The 18,839-nt window shown below is 49.4% G+C and overlaps 1 protein-coding gene across 4 annotated transcripts in view; it reads left to right on the forward strand.

Annotated features, from left to right (window-relative positions):
- Window positions 1-17,911, forward strand: part of LOC143283165 (uncharacterized) — a 20,090-nt gene extending 2,179 nt beyond the window's left edge. The window contains exons 1-7 of one of the 4 annotated variants that reach the window (XM_076589323.1): window positions 7,524-8,034; window positions 8,286-8,413; window positions 11,210-11,348; window positions 11,771-11,934; window positions 13,712-13,875; window positions 15,379-15,562; window positions 16,417-17,911. In XM_076589323.1, coding sequence (XP_076445438.1) covers window positions 7,664-8,034; window positions 8,286-8,413; window positions 11,210-11,348; window positions 11,771-11,934; window positions 13,712-13,875; window positions 15,379-15,562; window positions 16,417-16,463 — 1,197 coding nt within the window. In that variant the 5' untranslated portion in view covers window positions 7,524-7,663 and the 3' untranslated portion in view covers window positions 16,464-17,911. Of the gene's footprint in view, window positions 1-1,954; window positions 2,304-4,492; window positions 4,679-7,342; window positions 8,035-8,285; window positions 8,414-11,209; window positions 11,349-11,770; window positions 11,935-13,711; window positions 13,876-15,378; window positions 15,563-16,416 lie in introns of those variants that run through there. The other 3 variants (XM_076589324.1, XR_013055364.1, XR_013055365.1) reach the window with 3 other exon arrangements.
- Window positions 17,912-18,839: the final 928 nt, after the last annotated feature.

Raw genomic sequence — 18,839 nt, forward strand, 5'->3', positions numbered from 1 at the left:
TTACAGACTGGTTGTGATGGTTGTAAACAATGTTGTTCTTTACACACCGGTTGTGAACAATGTTGTTCTTTACACACTGGTTGTAATGGTTGTGATCAATGTTGTTCTTTACAGACTGGTTGTGAACAATGTTTTTCTTTACAGACTGGTTGTGATCAATGATGTTCTTTACAAACTGGTTGTGAACGATGTTGTTTTTTACAGACTGGTTGTGAACGATGTTGTTTTTTACAGACTGGTTGTGAACGATGTTGTTTTTTACAGACTGGTTGTGATCAATGTTGTTCTTTACACACTGATTGTGATCAATGTTGTTCTTTACACACTGGTTGTGATGGTTATGATCAATGATGTTCTTTACAAACTGGTTGTAAACAATGTTGTTCTTTACAGACTGGTTGTGATCAATGATGTTCTTTACAGACTGGTTGTGATGGTTGTGATCAATGATGTTCTTTACAAACTGGTTGTGAACAATGTTGTTCTTTACAGACTGGTTGTGGACAATGTTGTTCTTTACACACTGGTTGTGATGGTTATGATCAATGATGTTCTTTACAAACTGGTTGTGAACAATGATGTTCTTTACAGACTGGTTGTGGACAATGTTGTTCTTTACAGACTGGTTGTGATCAGTGTTGTTTTTTTACAGACTGGTTGTGATCAGTGTTGTTCTTTACAAACTGGTTGTGAACGATGTTGTTTTTTTACAGACTGGTTGTGAATGATGTTGTTTTTTGCAGACTGGTTGTGATCAGTGTTGTTCTTTACAAACTGGTTGTGAACGATGTTGTTTTTTACAGACTGGTTGTGAACGATGTTGTTTTTTACAGACTGGTTGTGGACAATGTTGTTCTTTACAGACTGGTTGTGATCAATGTTGTTCTCTACAGACTGGCGATCAACAATGCTGTTCATTACAGACTAGTTGTGATGGTTGTGATCAATGTTGTTTTTTCAGACTGGTTGTGGTGGATGTGATCAATAATGTTCTTTGCAGACTGATCATCAAAACTGTTGTTCTTTACAGACTGGTTGTGATGGTTGTTATCAATGTTGTTCTTTACAGACTGGTTGTGGACAATGTTGTTCTTTACAGACTGGTTGTGATGGTTGTAAACAATGTTGTTCTTTACACACCGGTTGTGAACAATGTTGTTCTTTACACACTGGTTGTAATGGTTGTGATCAATGTTGTTCTTTACAGACTGGTTGTGAACAATGTTTTTCTTTACAGACTGGTTGTGATCAATGATGTTCTTTACAAACTGGTTGTGAACGACGTTGTTTTTTACAGACTGGTTGTGAACGATGTTGTTTTTTACAGACTGGTTGTGAACGATGTTGTTTTTTACAGACTGGTTGTGATCAATGTTGTTCTTTACACACGGATTGTGATCAATGTTGTTCTTTACACACTGATTGTGATCAATGTTGTTCTTTACACACTGGTTGTGATGGTTATGATCAATGATGTTCTTGACAAACTGGTTGTAAACAATGTTGTTCTTTACAGACTGGTTGTGATCAATGATGTTCTTTACAGACTGGTTGTGATGGTTGTGATCAATGATGTTCTTTACAAACTGGTTGTGAACAATGTTGTTCTTTACAGACTGGTTGTGGACAATGTTGTTCTTTACACACTGGTTGTGATGGTTATGATCAATGATGTTCTTTACAAACTGGTTGTGAACAATGATGTTCTTTACAGACTGGTTGTGGACAATGTTGTTCTTTACAGACTGGTTGTGAACGATGTTGTTTTTTACAGACTGGTTGTGATCAATGTTGTTCTTTACAGACTGGTTGTGATCAGTGTTGTTCTTTACAGACTGGTTGTGGACAATGTTTTTCTTTACAGACTGGTTGTGATCAATGTTGTTCTTTACAAACTGGTTGTGAACAATGTTGTTCTTCACAGACTGGTTGTGATCAGTGTTGTTCTTTACAGACTGGTTGTGGACAAGCGCGAAAGAAAAGCCTTCACCGCGTTCTTCCTGCAGACCGCACACAGTGTGAGCAGTGGTGAGGCGTGGAGGGACAGACAATGACCATGTGGAGACTGCCCAGTGTCCAGCACACCGTGTGTCTGGCCGTGCTGGTGGTCTCCCTGCTTCTGGTCTGCTGCTCGCTTCTCCCCCCTCGCCTCCGCCAGGTGGCAGGGTCGTGCAGAGGGCACACAGCGCGTGCGCGGGACGACAAGCTGCGGTTTCCGCTGACGGGCTCACTGACCAGCTCTCTAACCAGGTCACGTCGCGGTCTTGGAAGCGGACGATACCTAGCTGCCGAGAGATCTGCTGGTATGGTTGTCACAGTGTGATGTGATGTGATGTGATGTGATGTGATGTGATGTGATGTGGTGTGATGTGATGTGATGTGATGTGGTGTGATGTGATGTGATGTGATGTGATGTGATGTGTGTGATGTGATGTGGTGTGATGTGATGTGATGTGATGTGATGTGTGTGATGTGATGTGGTGTGATGTGATGTGGTGTGATGTGATGTGATGTGGTGTGATGTGATGTGATGTGGTGTGATGTTATGTGATGTGGTGTGATGTGTGTGATGTGATGTGATGTGATGTGTGTGATGTGATGTGATGTGATGTGATGTGGTGTGATGTGTGTGATGTGTGTGATGTGATGTGGTGTGATGTGATGTGATGTGATGTGATGTGATGTGGTGTGATGTGGTGTGATGTGATGTGGTGTGATGTGGTGTGATGTGATGTGGTGTGATGTGATGTGATGTGATGTGATGTGTGTGATGTGATGTGTGTGATGTGATGTGGTCTGATGTGATGTGATTGATATGAAATGTTATGACATGATATAATGTGATATGATATGATATGATAATGATATGGATACGTATATAGCGCCTATCCTCGGTTAGAGACCAAGCTCTAAGCGCTTTACAAACACGGGGTCATTTGCACAAAATGTTGCCTACCTGGGTAGAGTCGACTGACGGCTGCCATTGGGCGCTCATCATTCGTTTCCTGTGTCATTCAATCAGATTTCATGCACGCACACATACACACATGAAACGTTTTACGTGTATGACTGTTTTGTTTCTTTACCCCGCCTTGTAGGCAGGCATACTCCGTTTTCGGGGTGTGTGCATGCTGGGTATGTTCTTGTTTCCCATAACCCACCGAATGCAGACATGGATTACAGGATCTTTAACGTGCGTATTTGATCTTCTGCTTGCGTAGACACACGAAGTGGGAGGGGGGGCAAGGGGGGGGGGGGGTCTGCACATATGTTGATCTTGGCGACCGGGGGAAAATCTGCCACCCTTTACCCACCAGGCGTCGTTACCGAGATTCTAACCCGGGACCCTCAGATTGAAAGTCCAACGCTTTAACCACTCGGATACTGCGCCCGTCGTCAAAATGTCCAGCAAGGTTGTTGTGGGCATGAGGAAGAGGTGCACAATGTCCAGCAAGGTTGTTGTGGGCATGAGGAAGAGGTGCACAATGTCCAGCAAGGTTGTTGTGGGCATGAGGAAGAGGTGCACAATGTCCAGCAAGGTTGTTGTGGGCATGAGGAAGAGGTGCACAATGTCCAGCAAGGTTGTTGTGGGCATGAGGAAGAGGTGCACAATGTCCAGCAAGGTTGTTGTGGGCATGAGGAAGAGGTGCACAATGTCCAGCAAGGTTGTTGTGGGCATGAGGAAGAGGTGCACAATGTCCAGCAAGGTTGTTGTGGGCATGAGGAAGAGGTGCACAATGTCCAGCAAGGTTGTTGTGGGCATGAGGAAGAGGTGCACAATGTCCAGCAAGGTTGTTGTGGGCATGAGGAAGAGGTGCACAATGTCCAGCAAGGTTGTTGTGGGCATGAGGAAGAGGTGCACAATGTCCAGCAAGGTTGTTGTGGGCATGAGGAAGAGGTGCACAATGTCCAGCAAGGTTGTTGTGGGCATGAGGAAGAGGTGCACAATGTCCAACAAGGCCAGAAGGCCACGCGCATTTCAAGCGACAGCAGTCACGCTCTTGCAAATCACTGCCAGCTTCTTCCCTTCAGACAAACGCTTCTGTGTTCCGGAATTCAAAACAGCCAGGACTTCATACTGCTTCATTCCTCAATGAGCCCAGCTTCTAAACAACTATGATTCGCTACATGGCTCACAAAATGTAAGCGAGCGTACATGTGAGCGTAGTACGACACATCTGTTTAAGATACTGTTGAATGGCTTGTTGCCAACAAAAGGGTTGTCCCTGGCAAAATTATGTAGAAAAAAAATCCTCTTTGATAGGAAAACAAATAAAATTGCAGGCATAAAAAACTATATAAAAAAAATAAAAAAAATAAAAACAAAAAAGGTGGCGCTCTCAGTGTAGCGACGCACTCTCCCTGGGGAGAGCAGCCCGAATTTCACACAAAGAAATCTGATGTCACAAAAAGATCAGTACAATACAATGCAGTACAATCCCTCGCCTGGAAGATGATAAAGTCATGTATGTTCTGCCTCGCTGCTAATCAGACATCCAGCGCCGTGTGAGCGGAAAGAGCGGGAAGGAGGGGAGTGGTGTGAGCTACCTGGTTGTCTCCCTGCTGTCAGTCTGTCTGTTGCTCTGTGGAGACCGGCCGGAGCAGACTGCACGCCCTGGTTTCAAAAAGCTTCTGCGGCGCTTCCTTCTGCACAGACCTCCAGGCCTCCAGGGGAACGGTGAGACACACAGCGGAGCGACCGACACTCCAGCCGGCCAGTGTTTCGTTTGTCTTTTGCAGGGGAAGGGGAATGCAGGAGGAAGGGTAAGGGGAATGCAGGGGAAGGGGGTTGCAGGAGGAAGGGGAATGCAGGGGAAGGGGAATGCAGGGGAAGGGGAATGCATGGGAAGGTGGGTTGCAGGAGGAAGGGGAATGCAGGGGAAGGGGAATGCAGGGGAAGGGGGGTTGCAGGGGAAGGGGAATGCAGGGGAAGGGGAATGCAGGGGAAGGGGAATGCAGGGGGAAGGGGAATGCAGGGGAAGGGGAATGGAGGGGAAGGGGAATGCAGGGGAAGGGGAATGGGAATGCAGGGGAAAGGGGAATGCAGGGGAATGGGGGTTGCAGGGGAAGGGGAATGCAGGGGGAAGGGGAATGCAGGGGAAGGGGAATGCAGGGGAAGGGGAATGCAGGGGAAGGGGAATGCAGGGGGAAGGGGAATGCAGAGGAAGGGGAATACAGGGGAAGGGGAATGCAGGGGAAGGGGAATGCAGGGGGAAGGGGAATGCAGGGGAAGGGGGTTGCAGGGGAAGGGGTAATGCAGGGGGAGGGGAATGCAGGGGGAAGGGGGTTGCAGGGGAAGGGGAATGCAGGGGAAGGGGGTTGCAGGGGAAGGGGAATGCAGGGGAAGGGGAAGGGGGTTGCAGGGGAAGGGGAATGCAGGGGAAGGGGAAGGCGGGTTGCAGGAGGAAGGGGAATGCAGGGGAAGGGGAATGCAGGGGAAGGGGAATGCAGGGGAAGGGGGTTGCAGGAGGAAGGGGAATACAGGGGAAGGGGAATGCAGGGGAAGGGGGTTGCAGGAGGAAGGGGAATGCATGGGAAGGGGGGTTGCAGGAGGAAGGGGAATGCAGGGAAGGGGAATGCAGGGGAAGGGGAATGCAGGGGAAGGGGGGTTGCAGGAGGAAGGGGAATGCAGGGGAAGGGAAATGCAGGGAATGCAGGGGAAGGGGAATGCAGGGGAAGGGAATGCAGGGGAAGGGGGTTGCAGGGGAAGGGGAATGCAGAGGGAAGGGGAATGCAGGGGAAGGGGAATGCAGGGGGAAGGGGAATGCAGGGGAAGGGGGTTGCAGGGGAAGGGGGAATGCAGGGGAAGGGGGAATGCAGGGGAAGGGGAATGCAGGGGAAGGGGGTTGCAGGGGAAGGGGAATGCAGGGGGAAGGGGGTTGCAGGGGAAGGGGGAATGCAGGGGGAAGGGGAATGCAGAGGAAGGGGGATGCAGAGGAAGGGGAATACAGAGGAAGGGGAATGCAGGGGAAGGGGAATGCAGGGGAAGGGGGATGCAGGGGGAAGGGGGATGCAGTATTTTGTGAAGGACTATGACTCTCAAACTAGGAGGCATAGCAAGGTTGCATTGGCTGCAGCCGTGGGGACCAGTTGGCCATCCCAACGCCGAATGTCCTAAAACCCTTTTGGCTGAGAGAGTGGGGATGTAACTTGGGCAAGACACTCTCCACTGTAATCCAACTCTGGCCCAGACAGTCGGGACAGCAGTTACCTCCTCTGCTGTTCTCTGATGGTCATATTCGGACACGACTGACAATCATACATATTTAAATTTCCTTGGTTGTTTTTTTTCCCCTTTTGATGCCTTCTCTCATCCATCTGTTCCACACTCTCTGCAATTATCTATCAACATATAGTCCTTTTTGTGATCCACACTCTCTGCAATTATCTATCAACATATAGTCCTTTTTGTGATCCACACTCTCTGCAATTATCTATCAACATATAGTCCTTTTTGTGGATCCACACTCTCTGCAATTATCTATCAACATATAGTCCTTTTTGTGATCCACACTCTCTGCAATTATCTATCAACATATAGTCCTTTTTGTGATCCACACTCTCTGCAATTATCTATCAACATATAGTCCTTTTTGTGGATCCACACTCTCTGCAATTATCTATCAACATATAGTCCTTTTTGTGGATCCACACTCTCTGCAATTATCTATCAACATATAGTCCTTTTTGTGGATCCACACTCTCTGCAATTATCTATCAACATTTCGTCCTTTTTGTGGATCCACACTCTCTGCAATTATCTGTCAACATATAGTCCTTTTTGTGATCCACACTCTCTGCAATTATCTATCAACATATAGTCCTTTTTGTGATCCACACTCTCTGCAATTATCTATCAACATATAGTCCTTTTTTGTGGATCCACACTCTCTGCAATTATCTATCAACATATAGTCCTTTTTGTGGATCCACAATCTCTGAATTTAGCTATCATCATGTGGTTTCTTTTGTGGATTCACAATCTCTGCATTTATCTATCATCATGTGGTTTCTTTTGTGATCGGTATACACAGTTATCTGCAAATGAATAAGGAATGATAAACTTGTAATGGAAAAATATAAAATAACAATGTGTGTAATGCCATTTTTCCAACGTAGATATAAAGAAAATCTCTGATGAAGTCATGTGTGAAGGAAGAACCTACAAGTTATGTCGCTACCAAACAAAATCTCATACTATGGAGTCATTTGTAAAGGATATGATTACAAAGCAATGTCACTGATGTATGCATTCACTGTCATTATCGTTAGTTCACTAACAGTCACTGTCAATATCAATATCGTTAGTTCACTAACAGTCACTGTCAATGTTCACTGACAGTTTCAGGGGCCCAGTCACCGCCATGGACTGAGTCACGCTCTGAGATCCTGGGTCCTGACGGCCCGTGTCCTTGTCCTGGCCGGAGAACGACGACCAAGGAAGGCTGGTGCACTGGCTGTCTCTCCCCAGCCCTCTCTGCCAAGAGCGGCGGTCTTTCCCCCGACGACGACCGGTACCGGTGGTGGTGGTGGTGGCGGCTCCACCCGGGCCCGTACCGCCACCTGACACCCTTTTCCACCACTCTCGTGGCGGGTGGCCCCGGCCACTACAGACTACCTGCCCACGAGCTGCACGGCGCGTGGCGACGACTCCGCCGTCCCCATGGACCACCTGGGGTACCGGGTGGCCACCCTGGCGGGTCTGCCTGCGGACTGCCCGCTGTCCCGGGTGCGTCTGGCGGAGGCGGGGTTCCACTGGGACCCGTCCGTCAGCCGGCAGGCCGTGGTGTGTCACGGGTGCCCCGTGGTCTACAGCCTGCAGCAGGCACCGGGAGCCCCGGGTCCTCTGAGGGTGCACGTGGACGGATCCCCGCAGTGTCCCGTGGTGACGGCGGTGTGCGGGAGGCTCTGTTGGGCTGGGTCCGCCTCCTCTGCCTCCTCCCCCTCCTCCTCCGTGGGCTCGGGCTCCTCCACCTCTGTCTCTGCCTCGCTGACTACTGGAGGCGGTGGTGGGCGTGGAGGGGAGGATGCACGGTGAGGTTTTCTGTCTTCCTTGGATTCTGTCTTTCGCTTCCGTCCTCCTTGTTGTTGTTGCTGTTGTTGTTGTCGTTGTTGTTGTCCTTGTTGTTGTTGCTGTTGTTGTTGTCGTTGTTGTTCTTGTTGTTGTTGTTGTTGTCGTTGTTGTTGTTGTCGTTGTTGCTGTTGTTGTGAGTGACGATATGTCAGTGACGATGTATGAGGCAGTGACAAGGTATGTGTCAGTGACTGTGGACTGTGTCCACCAGGGAGCCGGGACCGGACGGTGAGGGTCAGTCCGGGGAGCGGAGTGATGCCTCCACCACCACCATCACCAACACCACCATCACCAACACCACCGTCGCTCAACGTCCTGATTCCCAACCCTCTCTCACTGGTCTGCCTGGGGTGGTGGTGTACTCTGCCTCTCTCTTCTCTGCCCCTCTCTTCCCTGCCCCTCTCTTCCCTGCCCCTCTCTTCCCTGCCCCTCTCTCCTCTCTTCCCTGCCCCTCTCTTCCCTGCCCCTCTCTTCCCTGCCCCTCTCTCTTCCCTGCCCCTCTCTTCCCTGCCCCTCTCTTCCCTGCCCCTCTCTCCTCTCTTCCCTGCCCCTCTCTTCCCTGCCCCTCTCTCCTCTCTTCCCTGCCCCTCTCTTCTCTGTCCCTCTCTTCTCTGTCCCTCACTTCCCTGCCCCTCTCTCCTCTCTTCCCTGCCCCTCTCTTCCCTGCCCCTCTCTTCCCTGCCCCTCTCTCTCCCTCTCTTCTCTCTCCCTCTCTTCCCTGCCCCTCTCTCTTCCCTGCCCCTCTCTTCCCTGCCCCTCTCTCCTCTCTTCCCTGCCCCTCTCTTCCCTGCCCCTCTCTTCTCTGCCCCTCTCTTCCCTGCCCCTCTCTTCTCTGCCCCTCTCTCCTCTCTTCTCTGCCCCTCTCTTCCCTGCCCCTCTCTTCTCTGCCCCTCTCTCCTCTCTTCTCTGCCCCTCTCTCCTCTCTTCTCTGTCCCTCTCTCCTCTCTTCCCTGCCCCTCTCTTCCCTGCCCCTCTCTCCTCTCTTCCCTGCCCCTCTCTTCCCCGCCCCTCTCTCCTCTCTTCCCTGCCCCTCTCTTCCCCGCCCCTCTCTCCTCTCTTCCCTGCCCCTCTCTTCCCTGCACTTCTCTCCTCTCTTCCCTGCCCCTCTCTTCCCTGCATTTCTCTCCTCTCTTCCCTGCCCCTCTCTTCCCTGCCCCTCTCTCCTCTCTTCCCTGCCCCTCTCTTCCCTGCACTTCTCTCCTCTCTTCCCTGCCCCTCTCTTCCCTGCACTTCTCTCCTCTCTTCCCTGCCCCTCTCTTCCCTGCCCCTCTCTTCCCTGCCCCTCTCTTCCCTGTCCCTCTCTTCTCTGCACTTCTCTCCTCTCTTCTCTGCCCCTCTCTCCTCTCTTCTCTGCCCCTCTCTTCCCTGCCCCTCTCTTCTCTGCCCCTCTCTCCTCTCTTCTCTGCCCCTCTCTCCTCTCTTCTCTGTCCCTCTCTCCTCTCTTCCCTGCCCCTCTCTTCCCTGCCCCTCTCTCCTCTCTTCCCTGCCCCTCTCTTCCCCGCCCCTCTCTCCTCTCTTCCCTGCCCCTCTCTTCCCTGCACTTCTCTCCTCTCTTCCCTGCCCCTCTCTTCCCTGCACTTCTCTCCTCTCTTCCCTGCCCCTCTCTTCCCTGCCCCTCTCTTCCCTGTCCCTCTCTTCTCTGCACTTCTCTCCTCTCTTCCCTGTCCCTCTCTTCCCTGCACTTCTCTCCTCTCTTCCCTGCCCCTCTCTTCCCTGCCCCTCTCTTCTCTGTCTCTCTTTTCTCTACCCCCCCCCTCCTCCCTTTGTCGCTCTCTGCCCCTCTCTTCTCTGTCGCTGTCTCGATGGTGTTTCTTTTCTTTTCTTCATTTTCTTTTCTTTTGGAGCAAGGAGCGAGGTGGAAGAATGGTTAAGACACGTATCTGTCAATACAGTGGACTCGTGAGGGTCTGTGTTCGATTCTCGCTCTCGCCCTTTCTTCCCAAGTTTGACTGGAAAATCATAACTGGGTGTCTAAGTCATTCGGATGAGACGACAAACTGAGGTCCCGTGTGCAGCGCTTACTTGGCGCACTGGAAAATAACCCATGGCAACGAGCGTGTAGAGGAAACCCATTCTGACTGGTACACAAATATATGTGCAAGCGTTCAAGGCCTGACTAAGCGTTGGGTTATGATGCTGTCAAGCATCTGCCCGACAGATGTGGTGTGGCGTATATGGATTCGTCCGACCGCAGTGACGCCACCTTGAGAAACTGAAACTGTGGTGTGACGTGTGTATCATTACACGTATCAGGCCGTGCCATTGGACACTTCCTTGAAGCTGGCACAACACAAACTGGCTGTCTGTTTCAGCGTCTGTCCATTCCTCTCACTCAGTCTGTCTATCTGTCTTGCCTCTGTCTAGTTGTCTGCCTGTCTGTCTCTGTGACTCTCTGTGTGTGTATCCGTGTGTGTGTGTGTGTGTGTGTGTGTGTGTGTGTGTGTGTGTGTGTGTGTGTGTGTGCCTGTTTGTGTTTTTCTTTTCTATGTCTATCTATCTATCTATCTATCTATCTATCTATCTATCTGCCTGCCTGTCTGTCTGTCTGTCTACAGATCTGTATTTTGTTTCATTTATATCTTTATTCATATGCTTAGTTAGTTCATTGCATTATTTATTTATTTGTGTATACTTCTGTTAGAGTTGCGTTTATTCATGTGCTTTTTTATATATGTTTATTCGTTTTAGTTGTACTGTCTTATTAATGTATCACTGTGCTAATCGATACCATGTAGTGCCAGGGTTGTGTGTAGTCCACGTCTGGTAACGATGACAGTGATGAGTATGACAGATGATAATGATGATGATGATGATGACGATGACGACGACGACGACGACGATGATGATGATGATGACGACGACAACGACGATAATGATGATGACGACGACGACGACGACGATGATGATGATGACGACGACGACGATGATGATGGTAATTATGACGATGACGGCGATGATGATGATGACGATGAAGACGATAGTGATGATGCCGATGAAGATGACGACGATGACGATAATGATGACGACGACGATGACGGGGATAATGATGATGATGACGATAATGATGACGACGACGATGACCAGGATGATGATGATGATGATGACGATGACGACACGTGACACTGTCGCTGTCAGGCTACGTACTGGCACTGGCCGGTTCCGACATGGACCAGAGACTGGAACCCTCGCTCCCTCCCTCCCCCTCCCCGTTCCCGGGCCCCTCTCCCTCTCCCCCCGCTGCTGCTGCTGCTGCCAGCCCGTCCCACAGTGACAGGTGAGAGTTCGGGGGGTGGGGGTGGGGGGGGAGGGGTGTCTTTGTCTCCCTCTTCTGTCACAGTGTGTGTGTGTGTGTGTGTGTGTGATGATGATGATGATTTTGTGTGTCTGTCTGTGTCTGGGCGTGTCTGTGTGTCTGTGTGCCTCTGTGTGTGTGTGTCTGTGTCTGTGTGTGTCTGTGTGTGCGTGCCTGTGCCTGTGTGCCTTTGTGTGCGTGTCTGTGCGTGTGTGTTTGTGTGTGTGTGTGTGTGTCTGTCTGTGTCTGTGCGTGTCTGTGTCTATCTGTGTGTCTGTATGCCTCTGTGTGTGTGTGTCTGTGTGTGCGTGCCTGTGTGTGCGTGTCTGTGTCCGTGTGTGTGTGTGCCTGTGTGTGTCTGTACCTGTGTGTCTGTGTGTGTGTGTGTGTGTGTGTGCTTTAAGCAGCCGGACGGACAGACGTGGGGGGCCCCTCAGCCTGGGGGGAGCGGTGTACCCCCACTACAGCACCTCACAGGCCCGCCACCTCACCTTCCGCGCCTTCCCCACCGCCATGGCCGCCGCCTTCCCCGCTGAGGTCATGGTCAGCCTGGGCTTCTTCTATGCTGGTCAGTGTGTGTGTGTAGAGGGGGGGGGGGTTGTTAGAGGGTGGCAGGGGGGAGACTTCTACTACACTGGTCAGTGTGTGTGTGTGTGGGGGGGGGGGGGGGTTGGAGGATGGCGGGGGAGGGGGGGGTTCTACTATTCTGCTATACTGGTCAGTGTGTGGGATGGGGTGGGACTGCTGCTATTCTGCTATGCAGGTCAGTGTGTGTGTGTTAGTTGAAACAGAACTCTGTGTGTGTGTGTGTGTGTGTGTGTGTGTGTGTGTGTGTGTGTGTGTGTGTCTGTATGTCTGTCTGTCCTGTCTGTCTGTCTGTGTATGTGTGAACCCTGATCACTGGTGATGATTATTAAATGGGTCAAAATAAACAAGTTATGACGATAAACGATATGAACCTCCACTTCCACCCCCACCCACACCCACACACCCACACACCCATCTCCAGTTATTGTCTGTTTCCGAATGTGTCGTGTGTGTGCGTGTGTGTGTGTGTGTGTGTGTGTGTGTGTGTGTGTGTGTGTGTGTGTTCCCCTGTCTTTCTCTGTTTCTCTGTCTTTCTCTGTTCCTCTGTCTTTCTCTGCTTCATGTCTTTCTCTGTGTGTCTCTTTCTGCCCTACTGTGTCTCCTGCCACCCCCCCACCCCCACCCCCATCCCCCTCCTCTCTCTCTCTCTCTCTTCATTCCCCCAACCCCCCCCTCCTCTCTCTCTCTCTCTTCATTCCCCCAACCCCCCCCCCCTCCTCTCTCTCTCTTCATTCCCCCAGCCCACCCCCCTCCTCTCTCTCTCTCTTCATTCCCCCACCCCACCCCCCTCCTCTCTCTCTCTTCATTCCCCCAACCCCCCCACCCAACCCCCCTCCTCTCTCTCTCTCTCTTCATTCCCCCAACCCCCCCACCCAACCCCCCCTCCTCTCTCTCTCTCTCTTCATTCCCCCCACCCCCCCACCCCACCCCCCTCCTCTCTCTCTCTCTCTTCATTCCCCCAACCCCCCCCCCACCCCCTCCTCTCTCTCTCTCTTCATTCCCCCCCCACCCCCTCCCCTCTCTCTCTCTCTTCATTCCCCCAACCCCACCCCCTCCTCTCTCTCTCTCTCTTCATTCCCCCACCCCACCCCCTCCTCTCTCTCTCTCTCTTCATTCCCCCAACCCCCCCAAACCCCCCCCTCCTCTCTCTCTCTCTCTTCATTCCCCCACCCCACCACAGCCCCAGTCTTTAAACTCATTAAGGTTAAGATCTTCGTTTTGACGTTTACCAAAGTACGGGTTGTTTTTTTGTTGTTTTTTTAGGATGAGTGTAGTGCTCGTTCCACAGGCTTTTTGCACTCGTCTCTCCAGATTTTTCCCGTGTCCAGTCTTGTCTTGCCTTGCCTTGCCTTGCCCTGCCTTTCCCTGCCCTGTCCTGCCCTGTGCTGTCCTGCCCTGCCCTGTCCTGCCCCGTCCTGCCCTGTGCTGTCCTGCCCTGCCCCGTCCTGCCCTGTGCTGTCCTGCCCTGCTTCCTGCCTGCCCCGTCCTGCCCTGTGCTGTCCTGCCCTGCCCGTCATGCCCGTGCTGCCTGCCCTGTGCTGTCCTGCCCTGCCCCGTCCTGCTCCTCCTGCCCCCCCTTCCTGCCCTGTCTGTCCCTGTCCCTGGCTTCCTGTCTGCCCCCTGCCCCGTCCCTCCTGCCTCCTCCTGCCTCCCCGTCCTCCCTATCCTGCCCCCTGCCCTCCCGTCCTGTCCTGCCTTGCCATGTCCCCCTCCCCCCTCCCTTCGCCCCATCCCTTACCTCTTCCCTCCCTACGCAGGCTACGCGGACTGCGTACGGTGTTTTTACTGTGGGGTGGGGCTCAAGTCCTGGGCCCCAAGTGATGACCCCCTCGCAGAGCACGTTCGTTGGCGTCCTGACTGCCGCTTCCTGCTGGCAACCAAAGGGAGACAATGCATCCAGAGGCTTCTTCGCCAGATTAACGTAAGTTCGGGTGCATTGTAATTTTTATCGTTTCTTCTTCTTCTTCTTTTTGTTTATTTATTTATTTGTTCATCTATTCATTTTGGCGTTGGGATGAGGGTAAGGGGTGGGTTTTTTGGGGTTTTTTTTTATCGCATTGGTTTAAATAAATGACCCTGCGGTGGTTATTTACGGTTGGATCGTCGAATGTATTTATTCATTCATTCATATAGTCATTCATTCATTCATGAACCAGTTCATTTATTCACCTGTTTATCCATTCAATCAAACAGATGATTTATTTACCTCCAGAAATGATTTTTTTTTTTTTTTTTAAGAAGAAGAAGAAGAATTCATAACTTTTGCATGGCGCGATATCCAGTACTAATGCTGCTCAAAGCGCCTTACATCATCAAGCTAGATATGATGATGGAGTCTCCCGTCGGACCGACGGATGAGTAGGCAGGCAGGCTTATCTGTCGGTGTGTGTCCTCATATGGGAGAAGAGGCCGATTATGGATGCGCAACACTTCGAGCTAGACATAAATATATCATAAAAACATTACAGCAGCTCAGTCCAATGCGTTCACAGAACGAATCAAAATGTTTGCAGCGATTCAATAACTTTTAAAAACATCATGAACCAAAAAACCTGAAAATTAAACAAAAAAAACCGAGTTTTCAAAACATCATAAACCTGTAAAATTAAATCAAACGAACATCACAAGTTGCTTTTCTGTCTGTCTCTCTGTCTCTGTCTCTCTCTGTCTCTCTCTCTCTCTTATCTATCTATATATCTATCTCTCTCTATCTCTCTTCCCCAACCTTCTTTCTCTCTCCCACTCTTTCTCTCCCCTCCCCCTCCCCTCCTCCCACCCTTTTTTTCCTTTTCTGGTGTTGGTGTTGTGTTTCATGCGAAATGATGTGTGAAGGGACTCGCAACTTGCGGAGAGTGAAATTGCTTGATTTGCCTGTGCTGTGTTCAGGGAAGCACCCGGCTGTATTGGCTGGAGGTTGTGTGCATTGAAGGGAACAACCCATGTTTTGATTGAAATACCGGCGCGTGACTCTGCTTCTTCTTCTTCTTCTTCTTCTTGTTTTTGTTCGTCTTTTTTCTGTTCTTGTTCTTCGTTCTTTTCGTCTTGTCGTTCTTCACTTTGTTCTGTGTTCGTGGGCTGTAACTCAAATGTGCGTCCGCGTGCACAAGTGAGCTTTGACGTGCGTTTTAACCCCGCCGTGTCGACAGCCATGACGTGCGTTTTAACCCCGCCGTGTCGACAGCCATGACGTGCGTTTTAACCCCGCCGTGTCGACAGCCATGACGTGCGTTTTAACCCCGCCGTGTCGACAGCCATGACGTGAGTTTTAACCCCGCTGTGTCGACAGCCATGACGTGAGTTTTAACCCCGCCGTGTCGACAACCAAGCTCCGTTTTTCGTGGTGTTTATGTGGGGTTTGTTCTTATTTCCATAGCTCACCGAATGACTGGATCTTTACTTCACACGCTGTGTGTGTCTTGCTCAGGGACCCAGTGAGGCACCAGCGGTCAGCGGGGTACGAGGTGTGCACGAGAGGAGCAGTGGGGGGAGCGGGGGGAGCGAGTCCCCAGCTCAGGGCCCCCAAAGGGTCAGCCTGGGACAGCAGCTGGTTACCATGGGCTTCGCCGTCAAGGACATCCAGTCTGCACGTGCCAGGCTGAGGACTGCAGGTAGAGATACGGTGTGCACGTGCACGTGTTTTCTCTTAGTGGGTGTGTGTGTGTGTGTGGTTGTGTGTGTGTGTGTGTGTGTGTGTGTGTGTGTGTGTGTGTGTGTGTGTGTGTGTGTCTGCCTGTCTGTCTGTGTGTGTGTGTTCTTCAGTTTAACGTCTATCCACATAATGTGATTTCAAACGGTGTGTGTGTGTGTGTGTGTGTGTGTGGTCATGTGTGTGGGTGAGTGAGGAAGTGAGGGAGGGAAGGAGTGTGTGTGTGTGTGTGTGTGTGTGTGTGTGTGTGTGTGTGTGTGTGTGTGTGTGTGTGTGTGTGTGTGTGTGAGTGAGTGCGTGCATGCATGTGTGCGTGCCTCCGCGCGCCCGCGTGTGTGAGTTTGTGTGTGTGAGGTGGCGGGGGTGGGGTGGGGTGGGGGCGCGTGAGGGGTGCGTACGCGTGACTGAAGTATGACTGAACGACACAGGAAACGAATAATGATTGCCAGAAGGCAGCCCGTCAGTCGGCTCTACATCGGAAGGGCAGCCTGTTGTGCAAATGGCTCTGTGTTCGTAAAGCGCTTACAGCTTGGTCTCTGACCTTTGACAGACGCTATATTTCTATCACTACTACTGCTACTACTACTACTACTACTACTACTACTACTGCTGCTGCTGCTGCTGATGATGATGATGATGATGATGAGATGATGATACTACTACTACTACTACTACTACTACTACTAATAATAATAATAATAATAATGAAAATAGCAACAACAGCTATCATTGTTATTACTATTATCGTTATTATTGTTGGTAGTATCATTATCATTATCATTATCAACATGGTCATCATCGTTAATTTGTTGCCAGGTTCACCAGAAGACTTGGACCACTACCTGCAGATTCTGTTGACCTGATCTACGTCACACTGTTGTCCTGATCAATCGTCACACTGTTGTCCTGATCAATCGTCACACTGTTGTCCTGATCTATCATCACACTGTTGTCCCAACTACATCACACTGTTGTCCTGATCAATCGTCACACTGTTGTCCTGATCAATCGTCACACTGTTGTCCTGATCTATCATCACACTGTTGTCCCGACCTACATCACACTGTTGTCCTGATCAATCGTCACACTGTTGTCCTGATCTATCGTCACACTGTTGTCCCGACCTACGTCACACTGTTTTCCTGATCAATCATCACACTGTTGTCCTGATCAATCATCACACTGTTGTCCCGACTACATCACACTGTTGTCCTGATCAATCGTCACACTGTTGTCCTGATCAATCGTCACACTGTTGTCCTGATCTACGTTCCTGGTTCAGGTCGAGACAGGATCATACGCCAAGACTGTACGCAGACTTCTACGAGTCTTTTACGTTACACGTAATGATAAATTCTATCAGTTTGATTTTTTTTTCTTTTTCTTTTTTTAAGGAAGTTTGATTTTTTTGTTTTTATTGTTGTTTATTTCTACATCACACACACACACACACACACACACACACACACACACACACACACACACACACACAGAGTGAGAGAGAGAGAGAGAGAGAGAGAGAGTTTATGGCGATGTATTGTGGTGACACACTCTTTCCAGGGGGAGCAGCTGGACTTTTAGACACTGCAATATTCTGCAGTGACGAACAATACAATACAATACAATACAATACAATACAATACAAACATCTGCAGCACACTGCAGCCTTACACCAGCAAATCGGTGCACTACGATTACCAGTCAAATACAGTAAACCAAATGCAATACAATGCAATGCAACACGATGAAATGTTACGCCATTTGATGCAAAACATTTCAATGCAATGCAATGCAATGCAATGCAATGCAACACGATGAAATGTTACGCCATTTGATGCAAAACATTTCAATGCAATGCAATGCAAAACAATGCAACACAATTCAATGCAACGCAATGCAATGCAACACAATGCAATGCAATGCAACACGATGAAATGTTACGCCATTTGATGCAAAACATTTCAACACAATGCAATGCGAAACAATGCAACACAGTTCAATGCAACACAATGCAATACAATGCAACAATGCAATGCAAAGCAGTAAAAATGGAATGTAACACAAAGCAACGCAAAATACTGTGCATTTACATACGTATGCAGCACCATATGGCAGCCCATAATACCACGTGATAAAAATCGATATAATTCAATGCAATGTGATACAATACAATGCAGTGTAATGCAGTGCAGTACATCACGGTGTGATAAATTGGTTGACTCAGTTAATCAACATGAATGCCACCTTCTCAACTTGTTTTATTTCAGTTTTGTTTATAATGCTATTGAAGATGGAGTTCTCACAAATAAAATTTGACAGAGTTAAAATGTTGTTTGTTCTCTGTGTGTGTGTGTGTGTGTGTGTGTGTGTGGGTGGGTGCGTGCGCGCGCGCGCGCGTCAATCAAGGTTTAGCTGCAGAATGGTTCGGTCAGATATCCGCAAAACATTTTTTTCACAATGCACCTTGCACACCCCATTCTCATTTTCGATCACTTTTTTTTATGTTGTTGTCTTTCTTATCCTTAAATTCACCCCCACCCTGATAATTGTCTGTAGACGTGCCCTAGCGTATATGGCGTTTCCGCACGCCACGATACTCGGAAGAAACTGAGGAGTCAGTGTGAGCGTGCCGCGGCGCGTGGTTGGGCCAAACTGTTGCGGCATGTAACCGGCACCGATATAATACGTTCTGAGTCTCCAGTTGAGATAGGTGTATCATCTAATACATACGTGTGCACACATTATTTACGCAAAAAACAGCGAAAATGTATGTACTAGGAACATCGGCAAAACTGGATGAGCAAGTCTAGTTTCAACTTCACTATTCTATCCCATCTCATATCATTTAATTAATCAGTGTTGTTTAACGTTCCGCTGACTGACAGGGACCTCTTCTCTATTCTCTTCTAATTAGCACAATTTATGCAAACACTGATTAACATAATTTCTGAATGCATCTTATATGTTTGAATGGGAGACTTATATTACAACCGACCAGTAAAGCTTGCAATATAATGTGAATGAATGATGCAATAATAATAAAATTAATGATAATAATTGTGATAACGCGTTGCACGGCCTGTTATTGATATCCGTTTATAAAACTTATTTCACTTACTTGATTTCAATCGTTGTTTGATTTTCTCCCTATCTATCTTCTTCTTCTGCGTTCGTGGGCTTCAACTCCCACGTTCACTCGTATATACGCGAGTGGGCTTTTTACGTGTATGACCGTTTTT

The sequence above is a fragment of the Babylonia areolata genome, chromosome 6 (assembly GCF_041734735.1).
Source record: "Babylonia areolata isolate BAREFJ2019XMU chromosome 6, ASM4173473v1, whole genome shotgun sequence".
Taxonomy (NCBI): domain Eukaryota; kingdom Metazoa; phylum Mollusca; class Gastropoda; order Neogastropoda; family Buccinidae; genus Babylonia; species Babylonia areolata.